The 26,200-nt window shown below is 41.7% G+C and overlaps 3 protein-coding genes and 2 long non-coding RNA genes across 8 annotated transcripts in view; 2 read left to right on the top strand and 3 right to left on the bottom strand.

Annotated features, from left to right (window-relative positions):
* Positions 1-10,996, bottom strand: part of BCAR3 (BCAR3 adaptor protein, NSP family member) — an 85,093-nt gene extending 74,097 nt beyond the window's left edge. The window contains exon 1 of one of the 2 annotated variants that reach the window (XM_083511049.1): positions 10,463-10,996. In XM_083511049.1, coding sequence (XP_083367175.1) covers positions 10,463-10,559 — 97 coding nt within the window. In that variant the 5' untranslated portion in view covers positions 10,560-10,996. Of the gene's footprint in view, positions 1-3,884; positions 4,705-10,462 lie in introns of those variants that run through there. The other variant, XM_083511050.1, reaches the window with a different exon arrangement.
* The window catches only part of LOC310710274 (uncharacterized protein), a 982,430-nt gene that overhangs the window by 530,093 nt on the left and 426,137 nt on the right, over positions 1-26,200 (bottom strand). The window lies entirely within an intron of this gene.
* LOC310710409 lies at positions 7,753-8,767 on the top strand. Its single transcript, XR_014528047.1, has 2 exons — positions 7,753-7,860; positions 8,485-8,767. It is a non-coding gene; the product is annotated as an uncharacterized lncRNA (long non-coding RNA).
* Positions 11,056-20,386, top strand: LOC310710377. Of its 2 annotated transcripts, XR_014528005.1 has the most exons (3): positions 11,056-11,099; positions 15,372-15,466; positions 19,909-20,386. It is a non-coding gene; the product is annotated as an uncharacterized lncRNA (long non-coding RNA). The 2 variants fall into 2 exon arrangements; XR_014528006.1 differs by lacking the exon at positions 11,056-11,099 and having other exon boundaries at positions 14,817-15,466.
* Positions 12,844-25,964, bottom strand: LOC310710362 (uncharacterized protein). Of its 2 annotated transcripts, XM_083511284.1 has the most exons (5): positions 25,818-25,964; positions 25,619-25,687; positions 19,877-19,998; positions 19,645-19,712; positions 12,844-13,889 (listed from the first exon to the last, which is right to left on the bottom strand). In XM_083511284.1, the coding sequence occupies exons 1-5, from the start codon at positions 25,905-25,907 to the stop codon at positions 13,858-13,860; spliced, it is 381 nt and encodes a 126-aa protein (XP_083367410.1). In that variant the 5' UTR covers positions 25,908-25,964; the 3' UTR covers positions 12,844-13,857. The 2 variants fall into 2 exon arrangements, 1 of the variants encoding a protein (XP_083367410.1); XR_014527967.1 differs by lacking the exons at positions 25,619-25,687; positions 25,818-25,964 and having other exon boundaries at positions 12,875-13,889; positions 19,884-19,995.

The raw sequence follows: 26,200 nt of genomic DNA, 5'->3' as shown, positions 1-26,200 counted from the left end.
CACTAAGGTGGTCAAAGGGAAAAATCTGCCATGTGAGTCCCCAGCAGGAAATATGGCAAGATGCTGCCCAGACACAGTCTAACCACCTCCGTGAGGACAAGCAAGCTCTAGTCCAGAGGTGGCTAATTTATAGGCATCAGGATGTTATTGGAATACAGTTCCCACCATCCCTGAACATCAGCTGTCTGGAGGGGCACGTGTTAGTGACCTTCTACCCCAATGTTTCTCAAACTTGGGTCCCCAGCTGTTGGACTACAACTCCCATCATCCCTGACCACTGGTCCTGACAGCTAGGGGTGATGGTAGTTGTAGTCCAACAACAGCCGGGGACACAAGTATGAGAAACACTGCTCTAGTCCATTAAAGACTATGGCAAAAAGTGCTAAGTCTTTAAGGTCCCACAAGACTTTGCCGTTATTACATCCAAGTATGCCTAGTTAAGATTGCAACCTTAGTAAGGACTCAAATTGGACCTAAAAAAAATTAAACCTAGTGACCAACTAAAAAAAGAAAGAAAAAGTCCTCTGCCTCTCTTTTGCAACTAAGCAGACTTTTTTCTTTTCTTCTGCATGTCGAGTCCATCCATTGTCCTCCCACCATTCCGTTACCATGATTTCTGAGAGTTGTCATGGATATGCATGTGAACTTTCCCAGACAAATAACTTTCCTAAGAGTAAACCTAAACACCCTTTTTTAAAATAATGGACTTCTAGGGAAATAAAGAAAATGAGAGAGAATGAATCCAGCCCGAAGTGGTTTATTGATGTAATCAAAGTATGTTTTTATTTACTCATCCAATTAAAACAGCCTAACTATGTAGTTAGCAAAAGTGGAATGTATTTCAGGTACAATCCAGAGTTATGGACATCCTTAAATGTCTCCCAGTGGAATACAAGAACTTTAAAACACTTAATTATGACTAGATTGGACACACCGTTGTCATTTTTCTCATTCCCTGCCCCATCCCCTAATCCTCTATTATACCTTCTCACACCATTCTTGCAATGTAGGCTAGGCTGCGAGATCAAGAGATCCTCTTGATTACTGCATCAAATGCAGTTTCAGTTTTTGCTTTGAAAAAATATTAAAAATTGAGTGGAATCTTTTCTCTCTCTCCCTCTTTACCAATCTCAAGCCATTTCCTTGCCTATCTAACCCAACAGCTCACACCGGCTCCACAGCCTCTCTGTCTCTTAGTAGCTTAAGATTCACATCAGTTCTTCACAAAGAGAGAGTTCAGGGTGAGTCATATCCAGAGAAGTGGGCTTTTCTCATCTCCCTTCCTCCTCTCAGGGACAAACACAACCAGCTATTCATTCTTTGGCCAAACAAAGCAGGAGAACAATGTTGTCAGCAGAGTTACATAGGCAGCCCACTTCTCACTCTTTACTAACTTTCCAAAACACATTAGTTAGGAAGCCAGCCCCATCCTAAAGTCCTGCCTTCACTTAAGCCTTTGCCCATATAACACCGCCAAGGCTTCCTGAGCCGTTCAACAGTAAGGTAATTTTGGTGCAAATCAGTAAAACGAGTGAAAGGGGTTAGGTTAGGGGGAGAAAAGCAACATAAATTTAGTTAATTCCCAACTATAAGAATAAAATTCTATTTGATAGGACTCCTAACTAAAGAGGTAAAAATTTTTTAAAAGGCCAGCACATTTTTTAAACTTACTTTAAGAGGAATGTTTTGTACATCAATGCCAGTTGCGTCTGCTGAGAGAAAATCAGCTGGGATGTATAATGGGCAAATTCCATCACATTCTTACTACCATAGTAACCTGTTTTTTAAACAGACACACTTGCCTTTTACAACTCAAAATATGCAATTGCTGGCAACTCTTTAATAAAAGCTCTCTATTATTAACATCTTTCTAGTCCAAAGGAATCCCTGGCCAAATTAAGCAAAGCCAACATAGTGGAAAGCACAAGCGTTAGTAAACATCTTAAAGGCATCTGAATAAGCAGCTTAACCCTTGCAGAATACTGTATACACTGGAAACATTAGAATCTGGTATACTGGAGAGACAAGTGAGACAGGTTGGCACTGAAAAGTACAACAGAGCTGGTGATAATTATGATTATTGTTTTCTGAAGCACTTCATGGTACTTTACAAAATACAGAAGGGCAGGTCCTCGCCCACAATGAGTTTACAATCAAAAATTCAACACATGAAGACAGAGTAAGGAGAGTGAAGTGGAGGCGAGGGAGATGTGCTTGCTGCTGTTACACATATATAGGCTTAGGCTGCAAACACACCATACTTTTAAAGCACATTCACACACACCCCAGAACAAAACACATCTTGGGAACTGTAGTTTGTTATGCGTGATCAACATTGTAGCTCTGTGTGGAGCTAAACTACTGTTTCCAGGATTCTTTGGGACATAGGAACGGTACACAGGCGGTCCCGTAAGACGCAGGAAGTACAGTATTATATACCTATACACTGATGAATCACAGAAAGAAATTTAATAGCTCTTAAAAGACCATCTCCAACCTCCTATGCCAAGGGAAGACAACCCACCAACTTTGACTCTCACTGGTAGTTCCAACAATGTTACAATAATAAGACAAGTGGATTAAGGAATGGGGGGGGGGGGAATCAGTTATGAATATTTTACCATATTATCCAGGATAATCTTTGACAACTGAATTTTTTAAGATATATTATACAATCATTCCACACGCACACACCTTCTTTACATCTTCAGACTACCATCTCTAACTCTAACACAATTAGTAAGCCACATCATGTGTGCTATTTGCCAAATGTAAGTCAATCTTAGATGTTTTGTTATTTACCAGTTATTTGACTTTGTACATTTAAGTTAGCTCCGTTCAAGGGTCTTTATATTAATCTTTTTTTGGGGGGGAGGGGGAGAAATAAACATGCCATATCTATATACATGTATCAGCCTGTATTCACAAGCACTAAACCATTGATTACGCTCTTCACTTTAATGCCCCATCAACATGACTCTAACGTGTGATGAAAAACCCAACCTTTCGCTCTCCCTACTGAGGTTATGAAGGGAACTGTTAAGTAATCTGCATTCAACAATCTTGTGTAGCCTTTGCATAGAAATCAATTTTGTTCCCCAAAAGCATTCTCTTCTAAAACCTGAGTAGGCAATTTCAGAATGGAAGCTATTCCTTCTAACTACAAACCGACCAGCATTCCTCTTGATGTAGTAGCCCAGCAGTAGGCAACCTAAGGCCCGGGGGCCAAATGTGGTCCAATTGCCTTCTCAATCCAGCCTGCGGACGGTCCAGGAATCAGCGTGTTTTTAAATAAGTAGAATATGTCCTTTTATTTACAATGCATCTCTGGGTTATTTGTGGGGCCTGTCTGGTGTTTTTACATGAATAGAATGTGTGATTTTATTTAAAATGCACCTCTGGGTTATTTGTGGGGCCTAGGAATTCGTTCATCCCCCCCAAAAAAAATATAGTCCGCCCCCCCCACATGGTCTGCGGGACGGTGGACCCGCCCATGGCTGAAAAAGGTTGCTGACCCCTGTAGTTGCCAGAAATCCTGTGCGCACTTCATGGCGAGTAGGCAAGTCTCGTTGGATCCGGTAGGGCTTACTTCTGAGTAAACATGCAACATGGGCCCGGACTACACACAGCCTTCTTTCCCCTCCCACCACAATTTACTCCCGTCAATAATAATAATAATAATAATGTAACAAAAACTCCAGCAGCATGGTCGAGCTCCGCAAACCTTAAATCAACCCGGCGTTCTTTTTGCTGTTGCATCGAACGGAACTTTCCTCAAAAGAATACACCGGCGTGTATTTTTATTATTATTATTTTGGAAACCAACCACCCTGCTCAAGTTTTTCTTTCATCGCTCTACATAACCAAAAAGGCGCCACTCTTACCTCAGGGGATGCTGCTTCGCAGCGCTGGAAGGGAAAAACTCGGCAGCCGCGCACTATTCGCCCCAATTTGGGCAGCCGGAGAGACTTAGCACGCCGCCCCGCTCGTCGGGCGCGGGTCCACCGCAGGTTCTCTTCGGGCTCCGTCGTTCACCTTCAAGCGGCTTGGCCGGGACAGGAGCGCTGCATGGTTCCCCGACCGCTGAGCCGGCGGTAGTGCTGCTGCGAGGCGAGAGTTTCGCGGCTCAGGCAAGCAAGCAAGCAAGCCGCCAACCAACCCCGGGCGGCGCGCGCTGCAAACTCAGGCAGCTGCAGGCACGGCGGCCAAGCCCCACACGAGGCAGCGCCGGCGCTCCGGGAGTGATTGAGTGCCGCTCCGCAGCCACACCCCTGCGCCGCCGGAGCCCCCTCCAGAGGAGCTATTTACATACGGTGACCTCCCGTTGCCCTTTGCCGCGTCGAGAACTTTTCCTTTAGTCCTCCCCATAATTCTTCCTTTAAAAATCAGCTCCCTGAAAAAGTCATGATTTACTACTTCCTAAAGGCAACCTTTTTTAAAAAAAATTTGCCGCTAGGTCAGGCCAGGCTGTTAAGCGCAGCTGATTTCATTAGCTTGAGCCCCTCCCTTGACTGGCATCCAATCTTCCCAGCCATAGTTTGTGGTGGGTGGTTTTTTCCCCTTCTTGTCAAAAACTATTCACCATGTCAGCCAAAGGGGCCCGCATACCAGCAAATAAGCACGCTTAATTAAAACAGCAGGTGAGGAAAGCAATAAACAAGACAGCCTTCTCGCCCCTGTGCGATTTCATCCTTCGCCAGGCTTAAGGAGAAGAGAAATTTATACCACCGCCCACCAAATGTGGATATCCGACGGGTCAAACTGAGCCGCAATACTGGCTGCCTCCAAATGGTCACATTATTGCCATGGTTCAAAGCAAAGCCGGCCCTAACATTGGGCAGGATTCAAGTGGTCCATCTATAACAGCGCATATACCTGAAGGAGTGTCTCCACCCCCATTGTTCAGCCCGGACACTGAGGTCCAGCTCCGAGGGCCTTCTGATTCCCTGTGAGAAGCGAAGTTACAGGGAACCAGGCAGACAGTCTTCTTGGTAGTGGCGCCCGCCCTGTGGAATGCCCTCCCATCAGATGTCAAGGAAATAAACAACTATCTGACTTTTAGAAGGCATGTGAAGGTAGCCCTGTTTAGGGAAGTTTTTAATATTTAATGCTGTATTGTATTTTTAATATTTGGTTGGGAGCCACCCAGAGTGGCTGGGGAAACCCAGCCAGATGGGTGGGGTATAAATAATAAATTATTATTATTATTAGATTTAGGGCAGTATTTATTATTATTATTATTATTATTATATTTATTCATCGTGATCATCATTAATTAAAATATTTATCACAGGAACCACAGAAATATATTTAAGGCAAGGTGTAGGTGGTTCAAGGTTAACAGAAAAGGGATTCCAAATATACTGAAAATAAAGTTCAGGAATACTAGAGATCAGTAGAAGAACTAGAAGATCAGTGTTTGGAGCTTGTCCTCTTTACTGTCACAGCATCAACTCTTCCTCCCTCTCAATGCATTCCCCTCACAACTAACTTCTGCTCCAAGGCACAGCAAGCAAGGCATCACAGTCTGTTTCTGAGTCCTAGAGTTAAATCTCTCCCTCTCCTTTATTAACTAGCCTCCTGACCACAAAAGCAGGCATTGTTGTGGGGGCCTCAATCCCCCTGGTCCATCTTGGGGGGGGGAGTGTTGTGGTCCCCTCTCCCCCCTTTAGAGTCCCAGGTGGAAACATGGTGGAAACACCGTCTGAATTTTCTGCATGACTCTGATCTAAATAACTACCGTACTTTATGAGCACACAAGGACTTTGGCACACCCAGGAGGATTTTTTACTTAGAGAAGCCGGACAGCTCATCCCTTCTCCAGCCCCTATCATATCACAAACTGCTTTTGAAAGTCTCCTCCTTTTCAATAGAAGTTTGCCTTGCAGCATGAAAAACTGCCCGTTCCGAAATTCAAGTGCTTATAAATCTAGTTGCTTGGATCCAGGCCCAAGGCATGTTTTGGTAATCATGTGGAAAATGTGATTATATGGCTTAGCCAAGAGGGACTCTCATCATTAGTTGTCATTCGGACTGAGCTGGGACTAGAGGCATACCTGGGCTTGCTTGCACCTTTAGCAAGGCGATGTATCGGCACGAGTGCAAACCCATCTCCATTAAAAAACATGGCGTAATTCACAATCACAAATCACAAATGACCCTTAAGCTGAGCATTTAACAACGCAATCCTATAAATGTCTACTCATCAAGTTCGTTGGGGTTTACTCCCAAGAAGCTAGGTGCATAGGACTGCAGTCTAAATCTAGCAAGCCAGAGGTAGGAACTTCAGAAAATACCTCACTTGCCTTCTCACTTCTGACGAGGTGCCAGAAATAAGCCCCACTTAAGTCAATGGCCATTGCTCTCTGGGGGCTTGGGCGGGCTGCCCCTCCGCCAGATTGCTTGATTAGGTGCCTTTTCCAATAGCACCAACTGTGACTTGTTGGGAGAATACAACTGGGCAAGACAGCTGGCCAGCAACAAACAAGCATCTAACCAGCATCACGTCAGAAGGGCGGCAATTGCCAGACGGCAACATCCATACACAATGTCCAGTGTCTGCCACCTGAAGAACAAACCATAATACTCAGCCACGGTTCAATAAGTCACAGTTCACACTAGCCACAGTCTGAGCTTGTTTGGACAGAATGCTAAATAATGGTTTAGTAAGCAGGCTTCAGGCTTAGAAGCTCCCCTCACATGGACGTGAGGAAGAAATCTGAATCTTTGGCTTGTCTGTTTACCTAACCATAGTTACTCACTATGTTGAAACCTGGATAAACTGTAGCTAGTCTTAACTTTGATTTAGGGAAACATGCCGACTTCAAACAACAATTCACAATCTTCTTTCCCTAAACCATTGTTTGCGGTTTGGATAAATCATGGTTAATTTAAAATGGAAGCAACTGCTTCCAGACTCTCTGTCATACATGTGCTGATGGAGGGAGAGTACCTGAAACTGAGGTAGTTTAGTATTTTGTCTTAACCAGATCATTTGTTAGGCATGAAAAGTTGTGGTTAGTTAAAAACAGCAGAAAATGCTTCCAATTTCCTCTAAGCCATGCTGGAGGAGGAGGGGGTATATAGGCCTGAGGTTTGTGTATGTAACACTAAACTATGGCTTAGTGTTGTATCTAATACAGTACAGTGGTACCTCGGGTTACATACGCTTCAGGTTACAGACTCCGCTAACCCAGAAATAGTGCTTCAGGTTAAGAACTTTGCTTCAGGATGAGAACAGAAATTGTGCTCCGGTGTGGCGGCAGCAGGAGGCCCCATTAGCTAAAATGGTGCTTCAGGTTAAGAACAATTTCAGGTTAAGTACGGACCCTCGGAACGAATTAAGTACTTAACCCGAGGTACCACTTTATATAATTTTCCATATATGTATATTTTGTTATTTTGCAAAACTATGTGAGTACACTTTAAAAAAAAACTCCCTAAGAAGAAACCATTAATTTTGAGATAAGACAGCCACAGGCAGCCTCACCCAGAAATAGAAGGACTTTCTTTCTTTTTAATTCTAGGAATTACTGTACAGCCTTGTTTATTCATAAGGCATGGAAGAGATATAAGAGTCTTTCAGATAGTCATGCTTTCTGATAAAGCAGAGGATAAAGTATACATTACATGGGGAATGTACTATTAATATATAATGCAAAATAAGATAAAATTAGAATTTTTAATAGCCCTTTCTGATAAGAAAAGTTATACTGTCTTGTCATGTGTTACTCTTTTTTGCAAATAGTTCCTGGAATAGCACTCATCTATGTGGTCTTGCAGGAAGAGAACTGAATTTGGTTCTGGGTTGAAATTACACATCTGCCATGACCTCAAGTATGTGGCTTTGGGCAAATTACCGTAAGTATCTTTCAGCTTTGTTTGAAAAGAGCATAAGAGTGACTATCACCTACCTCACAGGGTATTGTGAGGACAATCAGTAAAGTATTTTGGGGAAGGGGAACAAAAGAATGAAAGAAAGCAAAATAAAAGTGTCTGAGTTGTTCACTAGAGGCTTTGGCAGTGTTCTATCAGTCTTCTGCAGCCCAGAATTATAAGGAACTCCAGTTCATATTGTCCTGTACCGCATGGGCCTTATTTTCCATTCAATTAGCTGTAGACTTTGTTTCTAATGATGGATTCACACACTTACCCAGCTAATTATCATTGTTCTGTGTTGGAGGGAACAGGCAAGCATGTGTACCTTATTCTAGTTTAGGCCTAAACACAGAAGTCCAATTTGCATGATCCTTCCTCCTCATTAAAAGGAGGGAAATACTGCATGAATTAGATCCATGGACTGGAGTTCACCATGTGAATATATGAATCAGTTCCTTTCACCGTGTGAATATATGAATCAGTCCTATGATATAATCTCTGTGTTTGGTTTCTGGGATTAAGCTAAATGCCTATCAGTAATCCATTCTTTTATATGTTTTGGACATTTCTATACACTTCATAATCTAAAAGAATTTGTGTTTTCAGATTTGCTTCTTCTTATTCAAGGTTATGTCCTCTTGCTACCAATTCCTCAAAACTCCCACACTGCCTCAGAGTTGCCTCTCTCTTTCCTTGAATGTTGACATTCTGCAGCTGTGTTGTCTTCTGTAATCCCCAAAAGTTTTTCTTAACATTGTTCTATTACTTTCTTTCCTTTGTCTGAGTTCATAAACCAGGAGCTCAAAGGCTTTCCTGCTACTACATTGGTAATAATTCTGCCTTAGCCAGCAATTTATATTTCTAAATAAAACAATGGTTTTAAAACAAATACTGTTCCATAACTTTTGTCAAGAGTCTTGACTGCTTTTTAGATAACAATATTTTTTAACAACTTCTATTCCAGAACCTGTTGTGTTTTCATCTTTCTCTTCATCGCAGAAAGCTATTCCAACGAATGTTTTCTTCTCAAGCTATAGCTAAATGACTACAATCAAATTCAAACTGTGTAGATCTGTTGACTCTATCTCAAGGGTACCATGATCACAATGATTATTTTAAAACAAACTGTGGGTGAACATAATAATTGTGTCAACCAGAAATCTTAAGAGTCAAGGGTATGTGAAAGGCACACATTGAGCTGGCTGAGACATACAAATCTTGGCTTTGTGCCTGTGTGCTCCATCCTCATGTTGCCTCTTCCCTCCTCAGCCTGCTCAGATTATATTTATTTAAACCGTAAACTATAGGATACAGCATAGACATAAAATCAAACATTTTTTAAATAGCATCAAAATAAAACCAAAACCAAACCAGCAAAGGGAAAGCAGTAGTACCAAAGATCTGCAAAGCACTGAAATGCTTAAAAAACAACAACAGCTGTAAAGCCTGGAAATCTCATAGTTGTAGAGTTGGAAGGAAACCCAAGGGTCATGTATCTAAACCAGGCATGGCCAAACTCGGCCCTCCAGCTGTTTTGGGACTACAATTTCCATCATCCCTCCTGTTAACTAGGGATGATGGAAGTTGTAGTCCCAAAACAGTTGAAAGGACAAGTTTGGCCATGCCTGATCTAATCCAACCCCCTCCAATGCAGAAATCTCAACATGTGGTTCCCCATCCAATTTTAAACCATGCCAGACCCTGCTTAGCTTTGCAAATGTATTAGCAGTTTCATTGCTGCACCACTCTTCACCAGGTGCTGAAAGTACCACAATGTAGACACAAAGCAAGCTTCTTTGGGAAGAAAATTCCACAACCAGGGCACAACTGAAAAGGTTGTTTTCTTCATAGACACACCCATCCAGAATGCAGGTGGCTTCTATTAACTGCAGTTTCCTGTTACATCTGAACCAGAAAGCCATGGTTCCCAGGTTCCCAAGCAGTCAGAATCTGAAACCACAGTTTGAACTTGACTTAAGATCCTGCTTTGTTCTGAAACTAGTAGCCATGATTTCCCAGTTTGGACAGAACAGGAAACCCATGGCTAATGGAAGATTTCATGGGTTAATATCAGTGTGCTGAGTAGGAAAGCATTTTTTTCTTATTTTATAATTCCTCTTTTTGCTGTCTTTCCTTTCAGACTATCAGGGTCATTGAACAGTAGATTGTTTTCACTTTAACAGGCTCCTGCCTCATCATCAAACTTGTCACAGAAGTGAGAGCAGCTGAGAGGCAAGGACAATTATTTCAAGATAACAAGATCCTGACAGCTGATTCCTGCTGTAAGAATGTTATAAATACAGTCACTCACAAGGGCAGTAAAACAGATGAAACCACTGGAGAGTATATTTAATTCACCTCAGGTGTCACCTTTCCTCTATTCTTTCATCTCCTTTGCATCTTAGCCTAAAATATTTATTGTCTTTCCTTAAGTCTTTTTTTTTTTACCCAAATGATCTAGAATTGGATCAAACACTCTGTTTTAATATTTCCATCAAAAAAAATAAATCAAAGTAGCTGAAGATTATAAACTGTAAATTTCAAAGAAGTACTGAACTAAATATGGAACGTAGACAGAAATTACCTTCAAAACATTCATCTGCAAAGGAAAGAGGAAGCACCAGTGGATTTGGAAACAAAGGGATGAAAGGAGGGCAAATAAAACTTATCACTAAGATCATAAGAAGAGCGTGCTGGATAAGACCAAAGGTAGGTCCACTATCCTGTTCTCAGTGGCCAACCCAATGCCTATGGGAAGCACGCAAGCAAGACCACAGTGCACCAGCACTCTGCCCAACAGCTCTTCGGAAATCTGGTGCCTCCAGCAGCAGAGACAGAATACAGTCATGCCACCACTTATGGGATCAAAATCCAAAGTTCAGCTGTGCATGAAGAAGTACATTCTTTTGCCTGTTCTGAATCTTCCAGCATTCAAGTCCAACTAGGAATTTAACTCAACACTTTTTTTAAAAAATGGGAACTACATTGGGCCGCTTCACAAATTCAACTGGCTTGAGGATTACCATGGTTGATAGTGTAGGCATAAATAAGGCACTTTGTAAACTGGGTGCTGTGGGATGAAAGCATCCCAAATGCGGAGTAAAAAGGGTCAATACTCACAAGGGCTATAGAACTGTGTGATGTCATATGCCTGAGGCAGTTATTTCAGTTGGTACAGTTAACGGCAGTTACGGAAAGTCTTTTAACAGTTTGAGCAGCAGGTATGTTCTGTTGTGCTGCTGCCTGCCTCAGAGTTAGTCTGTATTTATCTTGGATGCACATCTATGTAAGATGTCTTGGCAACATAAGCAACGCCTATTTGCGTTGTATATTTTACTCTGCAAGTGCAAGTACGCTAAGTAAAATGTATTTGTTCTTTAAACTTTAAAAGAGAGCACCTTGCATAGTTTTTGTACGAGGGAAAAGGGAACTAATTAAAGGGTCAAACGACCCAGGGAACTAGAGTTTAAATGGGAACTAGAGTGTAGTTCCCACAGGTGTGCCATACACAGGCCCAACATACATAGACTTGAATGGCACAATTTCCTCCCACCCTTAGGGAGCAGGAAGAACCATATGCATTGGACCTCCATAAGTACAAGACGATAGCTGGAGTGCCCGGTTTATGTAATGTCTTATATGCACCATGGGGAGAAGTGACTGTACCTGCTCCTTCCACTACAGAATGCCAGTCCCTAGCTATGTCAGTGTGTAAGCTGAGCTTTCACACCCACCATGCAACACATTTCTGTTATGTTTTTTTGGGATTCTCCAAATCTTAGCTGGCCTTGGTAGCTAGCCATTATTTGTGGTTCTCTCAACCCTACCCTACCTGAGTTCTCTTGCATACTGAGAGTATTCAAGGGAATGGAAGGGCCAGCTATTAATTTTGTAGTGATATTTGCAAGTGTTCGGAAGTAGCAAAAAACCCCAGATCTTGTTGCTTTCAATCACCTTAAAACGATGTCATATAGTAGGGAGTTTGTTTGTTTGTTTGTTGTTTGTTTTTATAAAATGATTTTTTTTTAATTGCCCCTTTTTCCAAGTTCCAGAGGAAGGGCGACGGAATAACCTCTCACCTCATGCCTGGATTTGGAGGTGCTCAACAAAAGCAATAATCCCTAGTTCTGCAAATCCTGGAGTCATGTGTGAGACTGCATTCCTACCAATCCCAAAGTCTGCTGCATATGCCGGAAAACTCAAGGGGAGGATCTGTCTCTTCCACGCTTCACAAAAAAGAGACCCCCCCCAACCTCCAAATCTTGTTTCAAGGGGTAATCAGCATGCTGTCTCTAGCACAGTGGTTCTCAAGGGGTGTGGTGCGCCACACTGGTGTGGCAGGAGAGGGTGGCAAGTGTGGCAGGAAGATTTGAGGACAATCAACATTATATTTGAGCAATGATTCATGTTCTTATGTAGCTGCATTGTTTTATAGTTTCTGCATGTCCCATGATCATATTATAAAGTAGTTGTGTTCTATGTTATATAAATTAGGCACTGCTAGGAATAATTTCTTTTTGTTCTGCAATGTATTTCTCATCAATAAGAAATCCAGAGGGGCGCGAGCAAATTTTTATTCTGAAAGGGTGACCCAGAGGAAAAACGTTTGAGAACTACCGCTCTAGGAAGAACAGAAGCAGGACATGAAGGCCCTCTATTAATTTGTGACCCTGTAACTGACACAGCAAATTGGGGGCTAATGCCCGCAAATGCAACCTTGTCCGATTGTCTCCAAACAGGTAAAGAAGAGTTTGGATTTGATATCCCCCTTTATCACAAACCGAAGGAGTGTCAAAGCGGCTAACAATCTCCTTTTCCCTTCCTCCTCCACAACAAACACTCTGTGAGGTGAGTGGGGCTGAGAGACTTCAGAGAAGTGTGACTAGCCCAAGGTCACCCAGCAGCTGCATGTGGAGGAGCAGGGAATCGAACCCACTTCACCAGATTACGAGTCTACCGCTCTTAACCACTACACCACACTGGCTCTCTGCCAAAGTTTTGTGCTCATTTTGTGCCACTTTGTGCTTCAAAGCCCACATTTTGTGTCACACACACCTCCACCAAACTGAGTAATCAAACATTCAAACCGGGGTCACAAGTACCAGTAAATGGCCCAAAACCCAGCCTTGTCTGATTGACTCCAAACCAGTCCCAAGTTGTGTGCTGGTACATGAAGGCAACAGCCCTTCACAGTTACTTACCAGCATATAGTACCCAGAGGCCTTCTCCACTTGGTTACCATGGTTAATAGCCTTTGATAGACCTATTTGTGTGAATTTGTGACATCCTTTTTAAAAGAGTCAACAAAGCTAGGGACATTCATTATATCTTATGACGGTGAGTTCCATAAAGTCAGGGATGGTGAATTTATGGCACTCTGGGGTTGTTAGACTCCAACTCCCATCAGTCCCAGGCAGCATGACCAATAGTCAGCAATGATGGGAGCTATTCTCCAACATCTGGAGGGCCAGAGGTTTCTCATCTCTGTGAACATATTGTGTGAACAAGATTTTTCCTATTTGCACTTACAAGAAGCCCCCAAATATAAAGGAAATGCCTAGTGGGTGGATTTCATGCAGGGCAGAGTTCATTAGAAGCATATCTGAAGATACCCAGAAAGAAGATGGAATAGTTCTCATTTTTTAAATGTCTGAAAAACAACCATTTATTTAAAAACCAAAAAAAAAAAAACCTCTCTTACATAAATTGTGCCTGGTTCAATTTATAAACTCACTCTGGAAGTTAATTCAAGTTAATATAATGAAATATCTCATGTTGTCTCAGCAAAATGGCTCCTTTCCAAAGTTCCAACATAGCAAAAGGAGATTATTTAGGATAAATTGCTTTAAATAACATTTGGAGTTGTGTAAGAATTCAGGAGCCTATGTCTCAATTCAAAACAGTTTTTGGCACACTTATAGAAGAGTAAGTTTGTATAACATTCTGACATCTGGCACTCAGTAGCTGTTATATAGAAGTTCATTTTTGAAAGTTGCTGGTATAATTCAGAACTGTAGTGGAACACATACATTTAGCAGAAAATTTCTATTAATTCAATAAACTATATTAATATGCAGTGCAAACATGACAAAAAGACAGAGGCCACAATCCATTGACATCAATTAACAAATGAGTCATGGCTAACTTACGGTACTTATTGAGCAAAACAAACTTTCTCAAGAAAGAATCATAGAATTGTAGAGTTAGAAGGTATCCTGAGGGTCATCTAGTCCAACCCCCTGCAATGCAGGAATCTTTTGCCCAAAAGATCTCACCTGAGACTCCAGGAACCACTACCAGCCACAATAGAAAATATTGTGCTAGTTGGACAAACAATCTGACCTGATATAAGGCACCTTCCTGTGTTTCTGCATTTGTGGTCTGGTGACCATAAGACTGTGGCTCAGAAAATGTAATACATCAACACAGTCTAAAAATACACTAGTTAAAAGCAGTTAATAAATGGTACAAAATACCAGTTCGTTGAATGCACACATCGGTATATCATATGATTTTTCAGTGGTCACATTACTATGAGTATAGCAAAAGAAACACCACACTTCCTCATGAAACAACCAAGTGCAACATAATGATGACAATTATTCAGGTCATGTGATCATGTATCATTCATATCATTCTTCAAATCATGCAGCATTGCTTCCTATTAGTTTTCCATTTCTTCAGATTAGTACTTGCAAATGAAAATAATGAAATGCAGGAGGACGTTGCACCATTTCCAGAGTTAAGAATGGAACTATTGCTTTCAACTCCACTATTGCCCCCGTCCCCCAAAAAAGGAATTGGACTCTGCGTCACAGTTCCTTTCCATTCACAAAAGGGCAACTCAAGATTGAAGCTCTGCGTGTCATAATGATAACCATATAGATATTCCCACTATTTGAAGGATGGCTGGATCTCTGTCTGTCTGTCTGTCTCTCTCTCTCTCTCTCTCTCTCTCTCACTGTATGGAACTTCAAATGAGAAACATGATAACTTGCAAGGATAGAAATTGCTTCAGTTTCTTCCAGCAATACAGTGGTACCTCTGGTTATGTACTTAATTCTTTCTGGAGGTCCGTTCTTAACCTGAAACTGTTCTTAACCTGAAGCACGACTTTAGCTAATGGGGCCTCCTGCCGCCGCTGCGCTGCACAATTTCTGTTCTCATCCTGAAGCAAAGTTCTTAACCCGTACTATTTCTGGGTTAGCAGAGTCTGTAACCTGAAGCGCATGTAACCCGAGGTACCACTGTAATACAAAATGAGCAATAGCTTTTCTTTGTGTGTGAAGATGTCAGTGATATTTTTGACTCAGTTTGTGATGTCCACAAAGATGTGGCTCAGTAGGGTTCTAAACAGAAAAAAAATAAGGATACAGCTGGAATCTTCAAAGGATAGGGTATTAGAGTCATTTGTCTCCTCACCCCACCCCAAATGGAACTTCCTTAATGACATACAAAAGCCAGAGCTGTTTGTTTGCATTTTTGGCAACTAGGTCTACGCATTCAGCTCTTCTAAAAAAAAGGTAACAAGATGGTCTAGAAGTCTCCAGTTCTGATAACTATGAAGGGTAGCCAGAAGACCACACAGGTACTGATAGAATATTTGAATGAATAATAATATGGAAGAGTTTGAAGTGGAATGTTCTGTCGGCTGGCAAAGCTACTAGAGGGCTTGGCTCCAGTCTGCAATCTGCAAATCAGAGCCAATCAAACACACTCTTGCAGTGATAGTGAGGATTTGAAACATTATCAGACAAACAGGCAATGATCACTACAGTGGTAACTTCAGGTTACATACGCCTCAGGTTACATACTCCGCTAACCCAGAAATAGTGCTTCAGCTTAAGAACTTTGCTTCAGGATAAGAACAGAAATCGGGCTCCGGTGATGCAGCAGCAGCAGGAGGCCCCATTAGCTAAAGTGGTGCTTCAGGTTAAGAACAGTTTCAGGTTAAGAACGGACCTCCAGAACGAATTAAGTACTTAACCTGAGGTACCACTGTACTTTGCTATGAATGTTTACTTGATTGTTTTTCAAATGCTGCAATTGTAGCAGCATGTTGCTGTTGCTCTTGGATTTGTTTCAAATGAATCAGCATAGCTACCTGAAATTTTTTGAGAGATTTTACATTCCAGTTCAGTACGGATTTGCTGAAATAACTGGGTTCAGAATCAGTACGATTTTTAAAAAATCTATTCATTTTATCCTGCAGTGTTGGGAAAACTTTACGCAGAAAAAATAAATAAATATATTTTGCAAACAGAAGTATAAAAAGCAACAATAATTTGATGCTCAAGTGTAGTTCAAGTGCTAAAAGCAAGCATTCCCAGAGTAACTGATCATGCACTCTTGCTCCTAGACACAGCACTTTATCCAAAGCAGACACAAAACAAAACAAAAACTCTTCACAATGGGCTGGAGACCAGATAACAGCTTCTCATCCCCACTATGAAAACAATAGCCTGTAGTCACAGCTAACTGACACAACAGATCTATTTAAAAGCAAGATTCCCAGGCCCTTTGAATAGGATGAACCTATTCTTTCACCAGCAATGCTGTGAAACAAGGCAAAGATGTAGTTCAGGATCTTAGTTCTACAACTTGTAGTTCAGTTTGTGTCTAAAAAATAGGAGCAGAAATTGTTCCTGCCACTGATTCTACTGCTTTTCGTCAAGGTGGAAACCCTTCCAGCTTCTGAGTTCCCTCCTCAGTCAACACTAGGCACTCTCATTTGCACATGCTACATAAGACGTGCAATTAAGGAAACTCCCACACATTTATCAATAAACAAGGGACTCAGCATGCACAGCAACGACATAATGTCCTATTCTCTAGCTGTGATCAAGAGATGAGGAGTAGGATGTGGAATTGTGAACTCCCCAGCTCCTCCTTTTTCACACACATATTTCTCACCATATTCTTGAGTGCCTTGCCCGAAAGTGAGATGTTTGATGCTGCTGGATGAACATTATAAAGGGCAGGAAGATCTTTTTCCATACTGGTTTTACCACCACTTCCTTCAATACTGTTGGAACAATGTCCCTTGCTCCCCAACCGAATCAGCCTACCCAGTGCTGGCTTCCTTAATCAACCAGGAAGGGCAAGGATTGAGCATGCCAAGTGATGAAGCTCCCAACTTCAAGAATTCTGTCTACATCCACAGGCTAGACAAACCAAGAAGTATCCATAGAAACAGGAGAAGCATCTGCATCTGGTGCTGCCCTCAATTTGGAGTCAAGGCAGAAATGTCTATTAGAGATGTTGACTACAAAGTGCTTCGCAAATAGGGCACACCAGGTAACCATCTCGTCTCAGGAGCCACTTGGAACAATTCAGCCAGACAACTCTGTACGGACAAAATGGTGCCAGAAAACCAAGACTTATTTTCCACCATTGCTGCCATGAGATGAGCTCTGAAATGAGCTTTAGCCCAAACTCAGTCAAATTCATCATGCATTTTCCTTAGCTGGAAAGGAAAAGTTCCATTGCTCCCAGAGCCTCAGAAAACTAGGGAGTCACATAGGCTCACAAAACAGAGAGATCACTCTGGAGTGAACATTACAACTGCTCATGTAGTTTCCCCATTCCAGACGCTAGCAAGTGCTTTGATGGGACTGCCAGCATTACATTGCCCCAGAGCCAGCAGGACATAATCTGGACTGGATCTATTTTTCTCTAGGGGCAGACTGTTCTAATAAGCCCTCCACTCAGTAAGCCTAAACCCTGCCGGGCAGAGCTCTATCCATGCCAAGGGAACCATGTCAAACTTCTCCACCCATGATCACCATCCTGTTCAGAATATAACACCAAATCAAGTGTATGACCAGCCAAATGAAAGAGGCCAGATATCAATCAAAACAGATATTGTTGTCATGGAGACCATGAAATCCTGATCTGCAACAGATGAGAGGGCCTCAGCAAGGATGCTTGAATTTGCCGTTCCCATTCTAGTCCTGCAGAGAAGCCCACTTGGCACCCACTCACATGTTGTTGGAAAAATGATGGTGATTGATTTATATGCCCATCTGACTGGGTTGCCCCAGCCACTCTGGGCAGCTCCCAACAAAAAATAGTAAAAAAACAATACCACACAATAAAAACTCCTCTAAACAGGGGTGCCTTCAGGTTGAACAGGGCTGTCTTCAGGCGTCTTTTAAAAAATCACATGGCTGTTTATCTGTTTGACATCAGCTAAAGTGCCTTCTACAGTGTGGGCAAGACTACTGAAAAGGCCCTCTGCCTGGTTCCCTTTAACCTCACTTCTTGCAATGAGAAAACCACCAGAAGGTACTCAGAGCTGGATCTCAGTGTCCGGGCTGGATGATGGGGGTGGAGATGCTCCTTCAGGTATACAAAGTCGAAGCTGATTGGAAGGAGGTAGAGCTCTCAGATGTCTAACCCCCTTATCCTGTAACAAGCCAACATAATTCACACTGCCACACTTCCTGCAACTGCCCACACTCAGAATCATGCCATCTAGGCTACACACACTGCCAATGCTCACCACTCGATCAAAGCAAAGTTTTAGTAAGACCAAAATACAAGGCAAATTGCTTCTGAAGAAGAGTTTCAAAAGCAGCATGGCAGCACATTACTGAAAGTTGGGGGGGGGGGAATAAAAAAATTCACCAGGGAGGCCCATTCTCTCTCTCACACACACATGTATGCAAAGTTTTCAAGAAAAAAATTAATATGAAACCACAGATTGATGGAAAAAGAATTTGATGGATAAATAGTGCCTACAAAGCATACACTATCCCTTTTGATAATGGCTTTAATTGCAGAGAGGCATTCATTTTCTCATATTTCTCTTATCGCCCAGGACTCCTCTGTGATTATGTGTTTTGTTTTTTAAAAGTTCTCCTCTGCATTCCTGAGGAAAGCTCTTGAGTTTGTTGATCCTAAGCTGGCACTGAATCTGCAGAGGATGTCAACATTCACATTTGTTCAGGACAGTTCTTGCATGATAAGTCTCTTTTCTGTGCTTTCCTCTGCTCAGCTTCAATCGCCCCTTTCAGTAAAATAGAGGCAGGGACGCAGTAATGCAAAAAGAAGGCTGATTTGCTGGTAGGGACTGTTAATCCACAGTTTGCACAATCAAAACACTATTAGGAGATGAATTTGCTGTGTCTTTCAGAATCACAATCATCTTTCCAACAGGATGCAAAATAAAGTGTGTAACTCGTATATGAAACCTATGCATCAGAATGTTCATGTGCATTACAAATGCTTCTCTTCCCCACTATCGGCTGTCAGACACTTACTTTAAAAGCACAAGAGAGGATTAAAAGTGATTTAATCTTAACTGTTTACCTTAAGAACATAAGAGCATTGTTCTGTGCTTTAAACTCCCAAGGATCAGCTGATCGTTGGCGCTTCAGAAGGCAGGTGTGCAGCACTTCTGAAATGCTCCCTGATGGGCTGATCGCTGGAACTTCAGATTGTGGACTAAGTAAACTACAAGCAATAAAGATAAACAATTGTACAGTTAATATACCATAAAATGACTGGATTATCTGAGAAAGTGGATTTACCCTTGTGGAATCTATCCTGGTTCTTCTTCAGGGAAGGTTACAACATTAAAACACATCTCTGAAGGTGAAATAAATTTTAAAATTGTCCAGTAGCACCTTAGAGATCAACTAAGTTTGTTCGGGATATAAGCTTGCTTGTGCATGCACACTTCTTCAGATACTTAGTTGGTCTCTAAGGTGCTACTGGACAATTTTTAAATTTCAACTGTGTCAGACCAACACGACTACCTACCTGAACCTCTGAAGGTGGACGAACTACCAAGAAGGCCCCAATCTGCCAGTCTTAACTTTCCAGAGTGTCTGTAAGGAAGGAGATGATCTTTCAGATATTTGGGGCTTGAGTCATTTAGTGTTCAAATGTGAGTACCTTGAACTGACCACGGAAATGGATTGGCAGCCAGTAACGAAATGTTTGTTTTAAATTCACCAATAAGACTGACAAATTAATTTTAGCTAGAACCTACTTCTTACCATCTTTTCTTTCTGTTTCCTTAAGGAGCAAGATGTTAGAAAGGATGTGTATCTGGTGGATTTGATCCTTAGCTCCCATTTTCTTCAGTTCAGCTTCTGTCAGGTGGAGCAAATCCTGGAACCGGCCCAAGAAAAAAGAAGATGGTTGAGAAAATATTAACTTTGTTCATTTTTAAAGAAATAATATTCTTTAAAAAAAAGATCCAACATTTTATTGCAATAAATTAAAAGTATCCAGAACATAATCCCAGAACATAACAAACACTGCTCATTTTTCCATAGGTACTGCTAAGAATTAACACCTAACAAATGAATGTATTGCCAAAATACAATGCTATCAAAAGGTTGTTTTTCAATAGCTAATTCTTGTTACTTATTTGTACCACCCTCCTAACCATTTGAAAGCACCGTGAGAAACTCTTTTAGTTCATTATCACTTTTCACTTTTTTCTCTCTCTCTGTGCCTTGTCTCTGAGGTTCATTAAAAGACACATTCTTTGGAATTTACTTTGAGGAAGGAGTTCTTAACATCCAGGTCTATTGGGGGGAATTTTTGTTTGTTTGTTTACAAGAACTGGCATCTAAGCTGTAGGGCCATAAAACACAGACCACACCATTTAATTACTGTCAGTGTATGGCAAAGAACCACCTGCAAGCAATTTCTATTTTAAATTGTACCATGATCTGAAAAACCTAATTGTTCCCACCCAGCCACCCAGAAGTTGGTGGACTGGACAAAAGAGCTGCCAATTCATTTAGGAAACACCCTCCACTTAATTTTCTTAACCTCCATGACCTGTAAAAAGCTGGAACATGATGGTAGACTTGCACATTTGAAAATGTCTAATCATTTAGTATTATATTTTACTATAAAACCTTTGTGTGGCACAGGGTTGGGAGAAATCTCAGTAAGGAAACAGCTTCTAAAACTGTAAGATAGTTCATAGATAGAAGAATGACCTCAAGCACTGAACAAATCCATTGTATCCAGGATGCCACACTAGTCAACCAAGGAGGAACAGTTAATTCCTACCTTCCTACCCCCTCAGGCAAAGGTTCTGGTCTATTTAACTATGAAAGCACTTCTGTTGTGCATACTGTATTATCTTCCAGTTTGCTGTCTGTGTGAACTCAATCTTTCTCTTCTTCAGTTGTATAGTGCAGCCTTTTGTGTGCATCTCAAAGAAAGAAACATGCTCCAACCCAATGCTGCACAATGCTGCCTGCCTACCTATTGAAGAATGGAACTCTCTGGTGCGGAGGGATCACTTGGGAAGACAGGCGAGGAAGAAGCAAAGATCACCAGTGTTAAAGCAATGACTCTTCAACATCAACTTTGTTGGACTGGTCATGTTGTGCGGATGCCTGATTACCGTCTTCCAAAGCAACTACTCTATTCCGAACTTAAAAATGGAAAGTGTAATGCTGGTGGTCAACAAAAGAGGTTTAAAGACTGTCTCAAGGCAAATCTTTAAAAATGTAGTATAAACACCAACAACTGAGAAACACTGGCCTGCAAGCGCTCCAACTGGAGAAGAGTCTTTACCAAAGGTGTCATGGGCTTTGAAGACACTCAAACTCAGAACGCAAGGGAGGAACGTGCTAAGAGGAAGGCACACAGAAGGACATGTGGTTCCAGAATTGGCCTCCACAGTCACTTATGGACTCACTGTTAAAACCATGTTTATGGAAGACAATCTTATTCGCCTACGAGTAATCGCCGAAGAAGAAGAAGTAGAAGAAGTGTGTGTGTCCCCCACCCTTCAGAAGCTAGTACTGACTCAAGGCTATCTCTGAAATCATTTTGTCTTTAACCATCAGTCTAGATTATCAGACTACATTTCCCCAAGAAGTTGTTGGCAATCTGATCAGAGACACAAGGGAAGCAGCAGTCTGAGGGGAATGGAAGTAGGTGTAAACAGGGGAAGAATATGTGATTATTTTCATTGCAATCACATATTCTTCGTCTGTTTACACCTACTTCCATTCCCTTCCAACTGTTGCTTCCCTTGTGTCTATTCTTAGATTGTAAACTCCTTGGGGTTAGGATCTGTCTTCTTCCTCTCATTATTTTCTAAGGTTCATGTACATACATGGTGCTATATAAATAAGCAAATAAAAATAGCCCTAGTTTATGTACAGCACCAGATGGGCACTGTCCATTGTCTCTCTGTTTGGGAAGGTTCTACAGCTGGGGTGGGGAACCTGTGTCCCTACAGATGTAGTCTAATCTTTCCTGACCACTGACTATGCTAGCTGAGTCCAGCAACATCTGGAAAACCAGAAGCTCCTTGTCCCTGTTCTACAGGACAGGGCAGATAGTGCTATTAATAAATCAACTCCATTTAACAGATTAAAGCAGATAAAATCTCTCTTGCTCAAATCAATCCTTCTTTCCTGTGATTTTAAAGATGGCAAATTGCGTCTGAATCAGCTGCAGGGCCACCAGAACTCAGGGAAAGTGGCATGAGAGCACACCCTCTCTGCAAACAGCAAAAACATCAAGCCCTAAAACACAAAAATAGTGTCATGGCTAGGACAACCACATTGACAGACATCACACTACAGTGGCTGGGTTTACTCACTAATAGAGATTTTCTTATGGGAAACAAATGGGAGGGTTACAGGATTTGAATTACATTATATCTGGTGTTGGGGGGAAATAATGGTATGTACTGATCCTGATTTAAATGCCTACTCTGGAATTGACCACCATTTACATGTGAATAATGTTTGATTTTCCTTACACAACCTGGTTGCTTGAGCTGCTGGGCTTTAAGAAACATGCTTCCATTTACAGAAAATTTATTCTGCTCTGCTGCATGCCTCGAGTTTTGCCTCTTTTGTCCATTACCCAAGCAAAAATCTTTCTGCCTGTTATGCAAAAAGAGAAAACTAAGGAAATTATGGCTTCTTGGCAACAAAACCACTTGTTCTAGCCTGCTTACATGCTAAATATGTTACACACACATTTGCCCACAGGCTGATGTCATATGGTCAGCAACGTGTCAAAAACATCGTTACAGCCCACACTGCTGAGATCACAATTTTTAAACAGACTTGAGGGCTGGAGGAAGCTCAAGGAAGGCATGACATACAGCAGTTTCAAGATTACTCCAAGTACATAGCTCCTTTATTACTGGAAATGTTGAACAAGCATTCAAGCAAGAAAAATGACAGCTCTGTTAGCAATAGTTTGGAAGCCACCAAGGATTACAACTAGACCTACAATAGACCACTGGTCTGACTTAAAATAAGGCAACTTCTGATATTCCTATAACATAAAGAAAATTTAGCTGGGAAGTCCTAGGAAGCAAGCACAATTCATTCCCTATAATTCTTCCTGTTTTCTCATCTCCACTTCCATTTGCATTTAACAATTTCTAGTAGTTCACGTTCATCTTTCTCACTGGGAGGAGTTAAGGAAGTTCTAACCAACACTTCCTAACCAAATCTATATATCTGTTCAGCTCGCCTGCCCCACCAGGGGTGTATGATGATGTCAAAAATCACAGCCTTTAAACATCACTTCCCTTAAGCCTGTTAATTAAAACAAATTTTGAAAATAAATTACTATGTAGTGAAACCCCACACTAAGCCCTGCAATTCTCTTACCCTTTTGCTTCATCCAAGTTCAGAAAAGTTAAACCTCCCAGGCATGTTGCAAAGTCTACCTTTACCTCAATCATTAAAGCATTTGAGCCTTGATCCAGCAAAACATTTATAGACATGCTTGAAGTTCATCAAGTGCGTATATGGGGTACTGCTGACTCAATTGTTCGCAAAGAGGCAAGTAAAATGAAATGAAATGAAAGAGGTAGTAGATGCATGAATCTAAGGGGAGCACCGACAGATAGGTATCACCAGAGCTTGCAGAGCTCATTTCAAAAAGGAACAAGCTCTAGTTCAAGTTCAAGTTGTCAAAAAATGAACTAATTCCAGTTCAGATCTGTCCCTTTACAAAACAAACTACCGTAGTTCAGTCCATGTTCAATTCGCAGTTCAAGTCCATCCAAATGATCCTCAGCACCCCCCAATCACATTTTGCCCATGCCCAGAACAAACCAAAGCAATATTCTGAAGAGTGAGCAATTAACCCATCAAGCTCTACACAGAGTGATTGTGCCTCTCCATGTGCAACACGCTCTCCAAGAACTACAAGTCCCAGGCTTCCTTAGTTCCTGCTGGTCTTTTCTGTGCATGGGCAGGTAGAGCCACATCAGAACACAGCGGTAGGCAGCACCATCAGTAATTTAGGGGCATTGAGGACCAGCACCATCAGTAATTTAGGGGCACCGAGATAACATTTACAGCTCCCCGGAATATGTGTGAGTTGGGGCCTGTAGTTTCCTGAGTTTATAGGAGAATCGACCCTTGGTCCAGGGGCAAGGGAAGAGCAGCTAAATGTCATTTGACCTTATTTGCCAAAGATGTAAGAAGCTTTAACAAAAAATAAGGACCCAAAGAAGCTCAAGGGCAGACAAAGGATTTTGGGACAGGGTCTTGTATTTACAAAGTTGCTCCAGGCCCAGATGAATTATGTTTGGGCACTGTATGCAGATCCAGTATATCCCACAGTGCACTCTCTCGCGCTCTCTCTCTCCCTCTCTCTCCCTCTCTCTCTTGACCTCATGCCTTGATGCTTTGTGAGCTTCCAGAAGCATTTTGCTGGTTGGAATTGCGAAGCCAGGCAAGGTGGACTTTGGTTTCTTCCAGCAAGGCAGTTGCAATGCTTATGTGGGTGTCTGATCCAAACCTTGGTTTTCCAAAGCTCTAATTATTAACATGTTTTGTGTCTCCTCTCCTATTTTACCCGCCACCCACACACTCCTGTTTTATGCAAAGACGTTAATGTCCTGTACAGATCAATTGGAGTCAATGAATTTTACTGTACAGTAGTACCTCGGGTTAAGTACTTAATTCGTTCCAGAGGTCCGTTCTTAACCTGAAACTGTTCTTAACCTGAAGCACCACTTTAGCTAATGGGGCCTCCTGCTGCGACTGCGCCGCCAGAGCACGATTTCTGTTCTCATCCTGAAGCAAAGTTCTTAACCTGAAGCACTATTTCTGGGTTAGTGGAGTCTGTAACCTGAAGTGTATGTAACCTGAAGTGTATGTAACCTGAGGTACCACTGTGTTTTAGGTTTATTAATGTAAAGCTTTTCTTTTTTTTTAAGTATGTGGCATTCAATATGAGACCTGCCCTCCTTAGTGTGTGGAGGATTGCAACCCTCATGCTTGACAAACACTTGCAATGCAGATCTGCTGCAGTTTGTATAAAGATTTGCTGCACTTTTAACCTCGGGACAAAGAGAAATGCCAAAGGAATTGGAGGATTTACAGAAAAGAGCACATACTGAACAATGAATGAAATAATAAACAATAGCTATCTAATCTCCCGGGGCCAGCTGCATTTGCTCTGCTATTAATGTGCTAAAGAAAACCCAAAGGCAAATCTAATAAATACAAGAGCTCTATGGCTAGGCCTCACAAAAATCTGCTTTCTATATATACTTAACTGTTTCGTGTCAATGCTCTGTGGAGCATTTCTTCCCACACTTGCAGCTTTCCATATCCAGAGCAGATAAAGGTTCTTTCTATCTATAACTAAACAAGCTGATCTAGCTGTTCACATTTTGCAGTCTGTTCCTTGCATTTGGATGGCCATGTTTGTTGTACTTCACAGACAACAATCCTCCACTTCAAGAGCAGTAAGAAGAAGGCAATGAACAAACCTCTAATTGAAGGCATCCTCTGTTTTGGGAATGGGAAATGTTTTTCATTCTGAGGTGAACCAGAGACAGCTGTGGATAGAGTAATGAATATAAAATTTATATTTGTACAGTAGGATAGTTTCTACACACTCATTCATGTACTCTATCCTCCATGCAGTCAAGCAAGAGGCGTATCAGATTTTCAAGGATGTCATCATACTTCAAGGTTGGGGACACATGTGGCATAGAGAGAGCGGGTGTGGCTTAGAAGGACGTGTGGCCTGGGGAATAAATAAATAATAGCAACCATGCGACCCCACCAGCATGGGGTAATGTGTTAACCCCTTCACCTGCTCACTATTTTCTGAGTTGCTATTAGCTCAGCTAAGCAAAGCACATGGGTAACCACATATAACTGTTATAAGTTTGTGGGTGCTATACACCCTAAATTCCCTGGCTCCAGTAGGTGTTAGAATCTAATCAAGACAAATCTCTAAATATAAGCCAGGCCAGTTTCCTAACCAGGAAATCGCCTCGGGTGAGAGGCCATTAGGAAGACAAAAAGAAGGCAATGAGCCATTAGGAAGGCAGAATGAGTGGGGG

The sequence above is a fragment of the Podarcis liolepis genome (assembly GCF_965112155.1).
Source record: "Podarcis liolepis genome assembly, chromosome: 6".
NCBI classification, from domain to species: Eukaryota; Metazoa; Chordata; class Lepidosauria; order Squamata; family Lacertidae; genus Podarcis; species Podarcis liolepis.
The sequence above is the reverse complement of the archived record's forward strand: the minus strand, read 5'-3'. Positions and strand labels throughout refer to the sequence as shown.

Excerpts from the sequence above, each read along its gene's own strand:
- LOC310710362 (XM_083511284.1), bottom strand. The coding sequence starts at position 25,907 with ATGGTTGCTATTATTTATTTATTCCCCAGGCCACACGTCCTTCTAAGC. Across the intron at positions 19,713-19,876 it reads GAAAGAAAAGATGGTAAGAA|ACACTCTGGAAAGTTAAGAC; the intron begins GTAGGTTCTAGC and ends CCTTCCTTACAG. Across the intron at positions 13,890-19,644 it reads GTCCACCTTCAGAGGTTCAG|TTCTGAATTATACCAGCAAC; the intron begins GTAGGTAGTCGT and ends GTTCCACTACAG.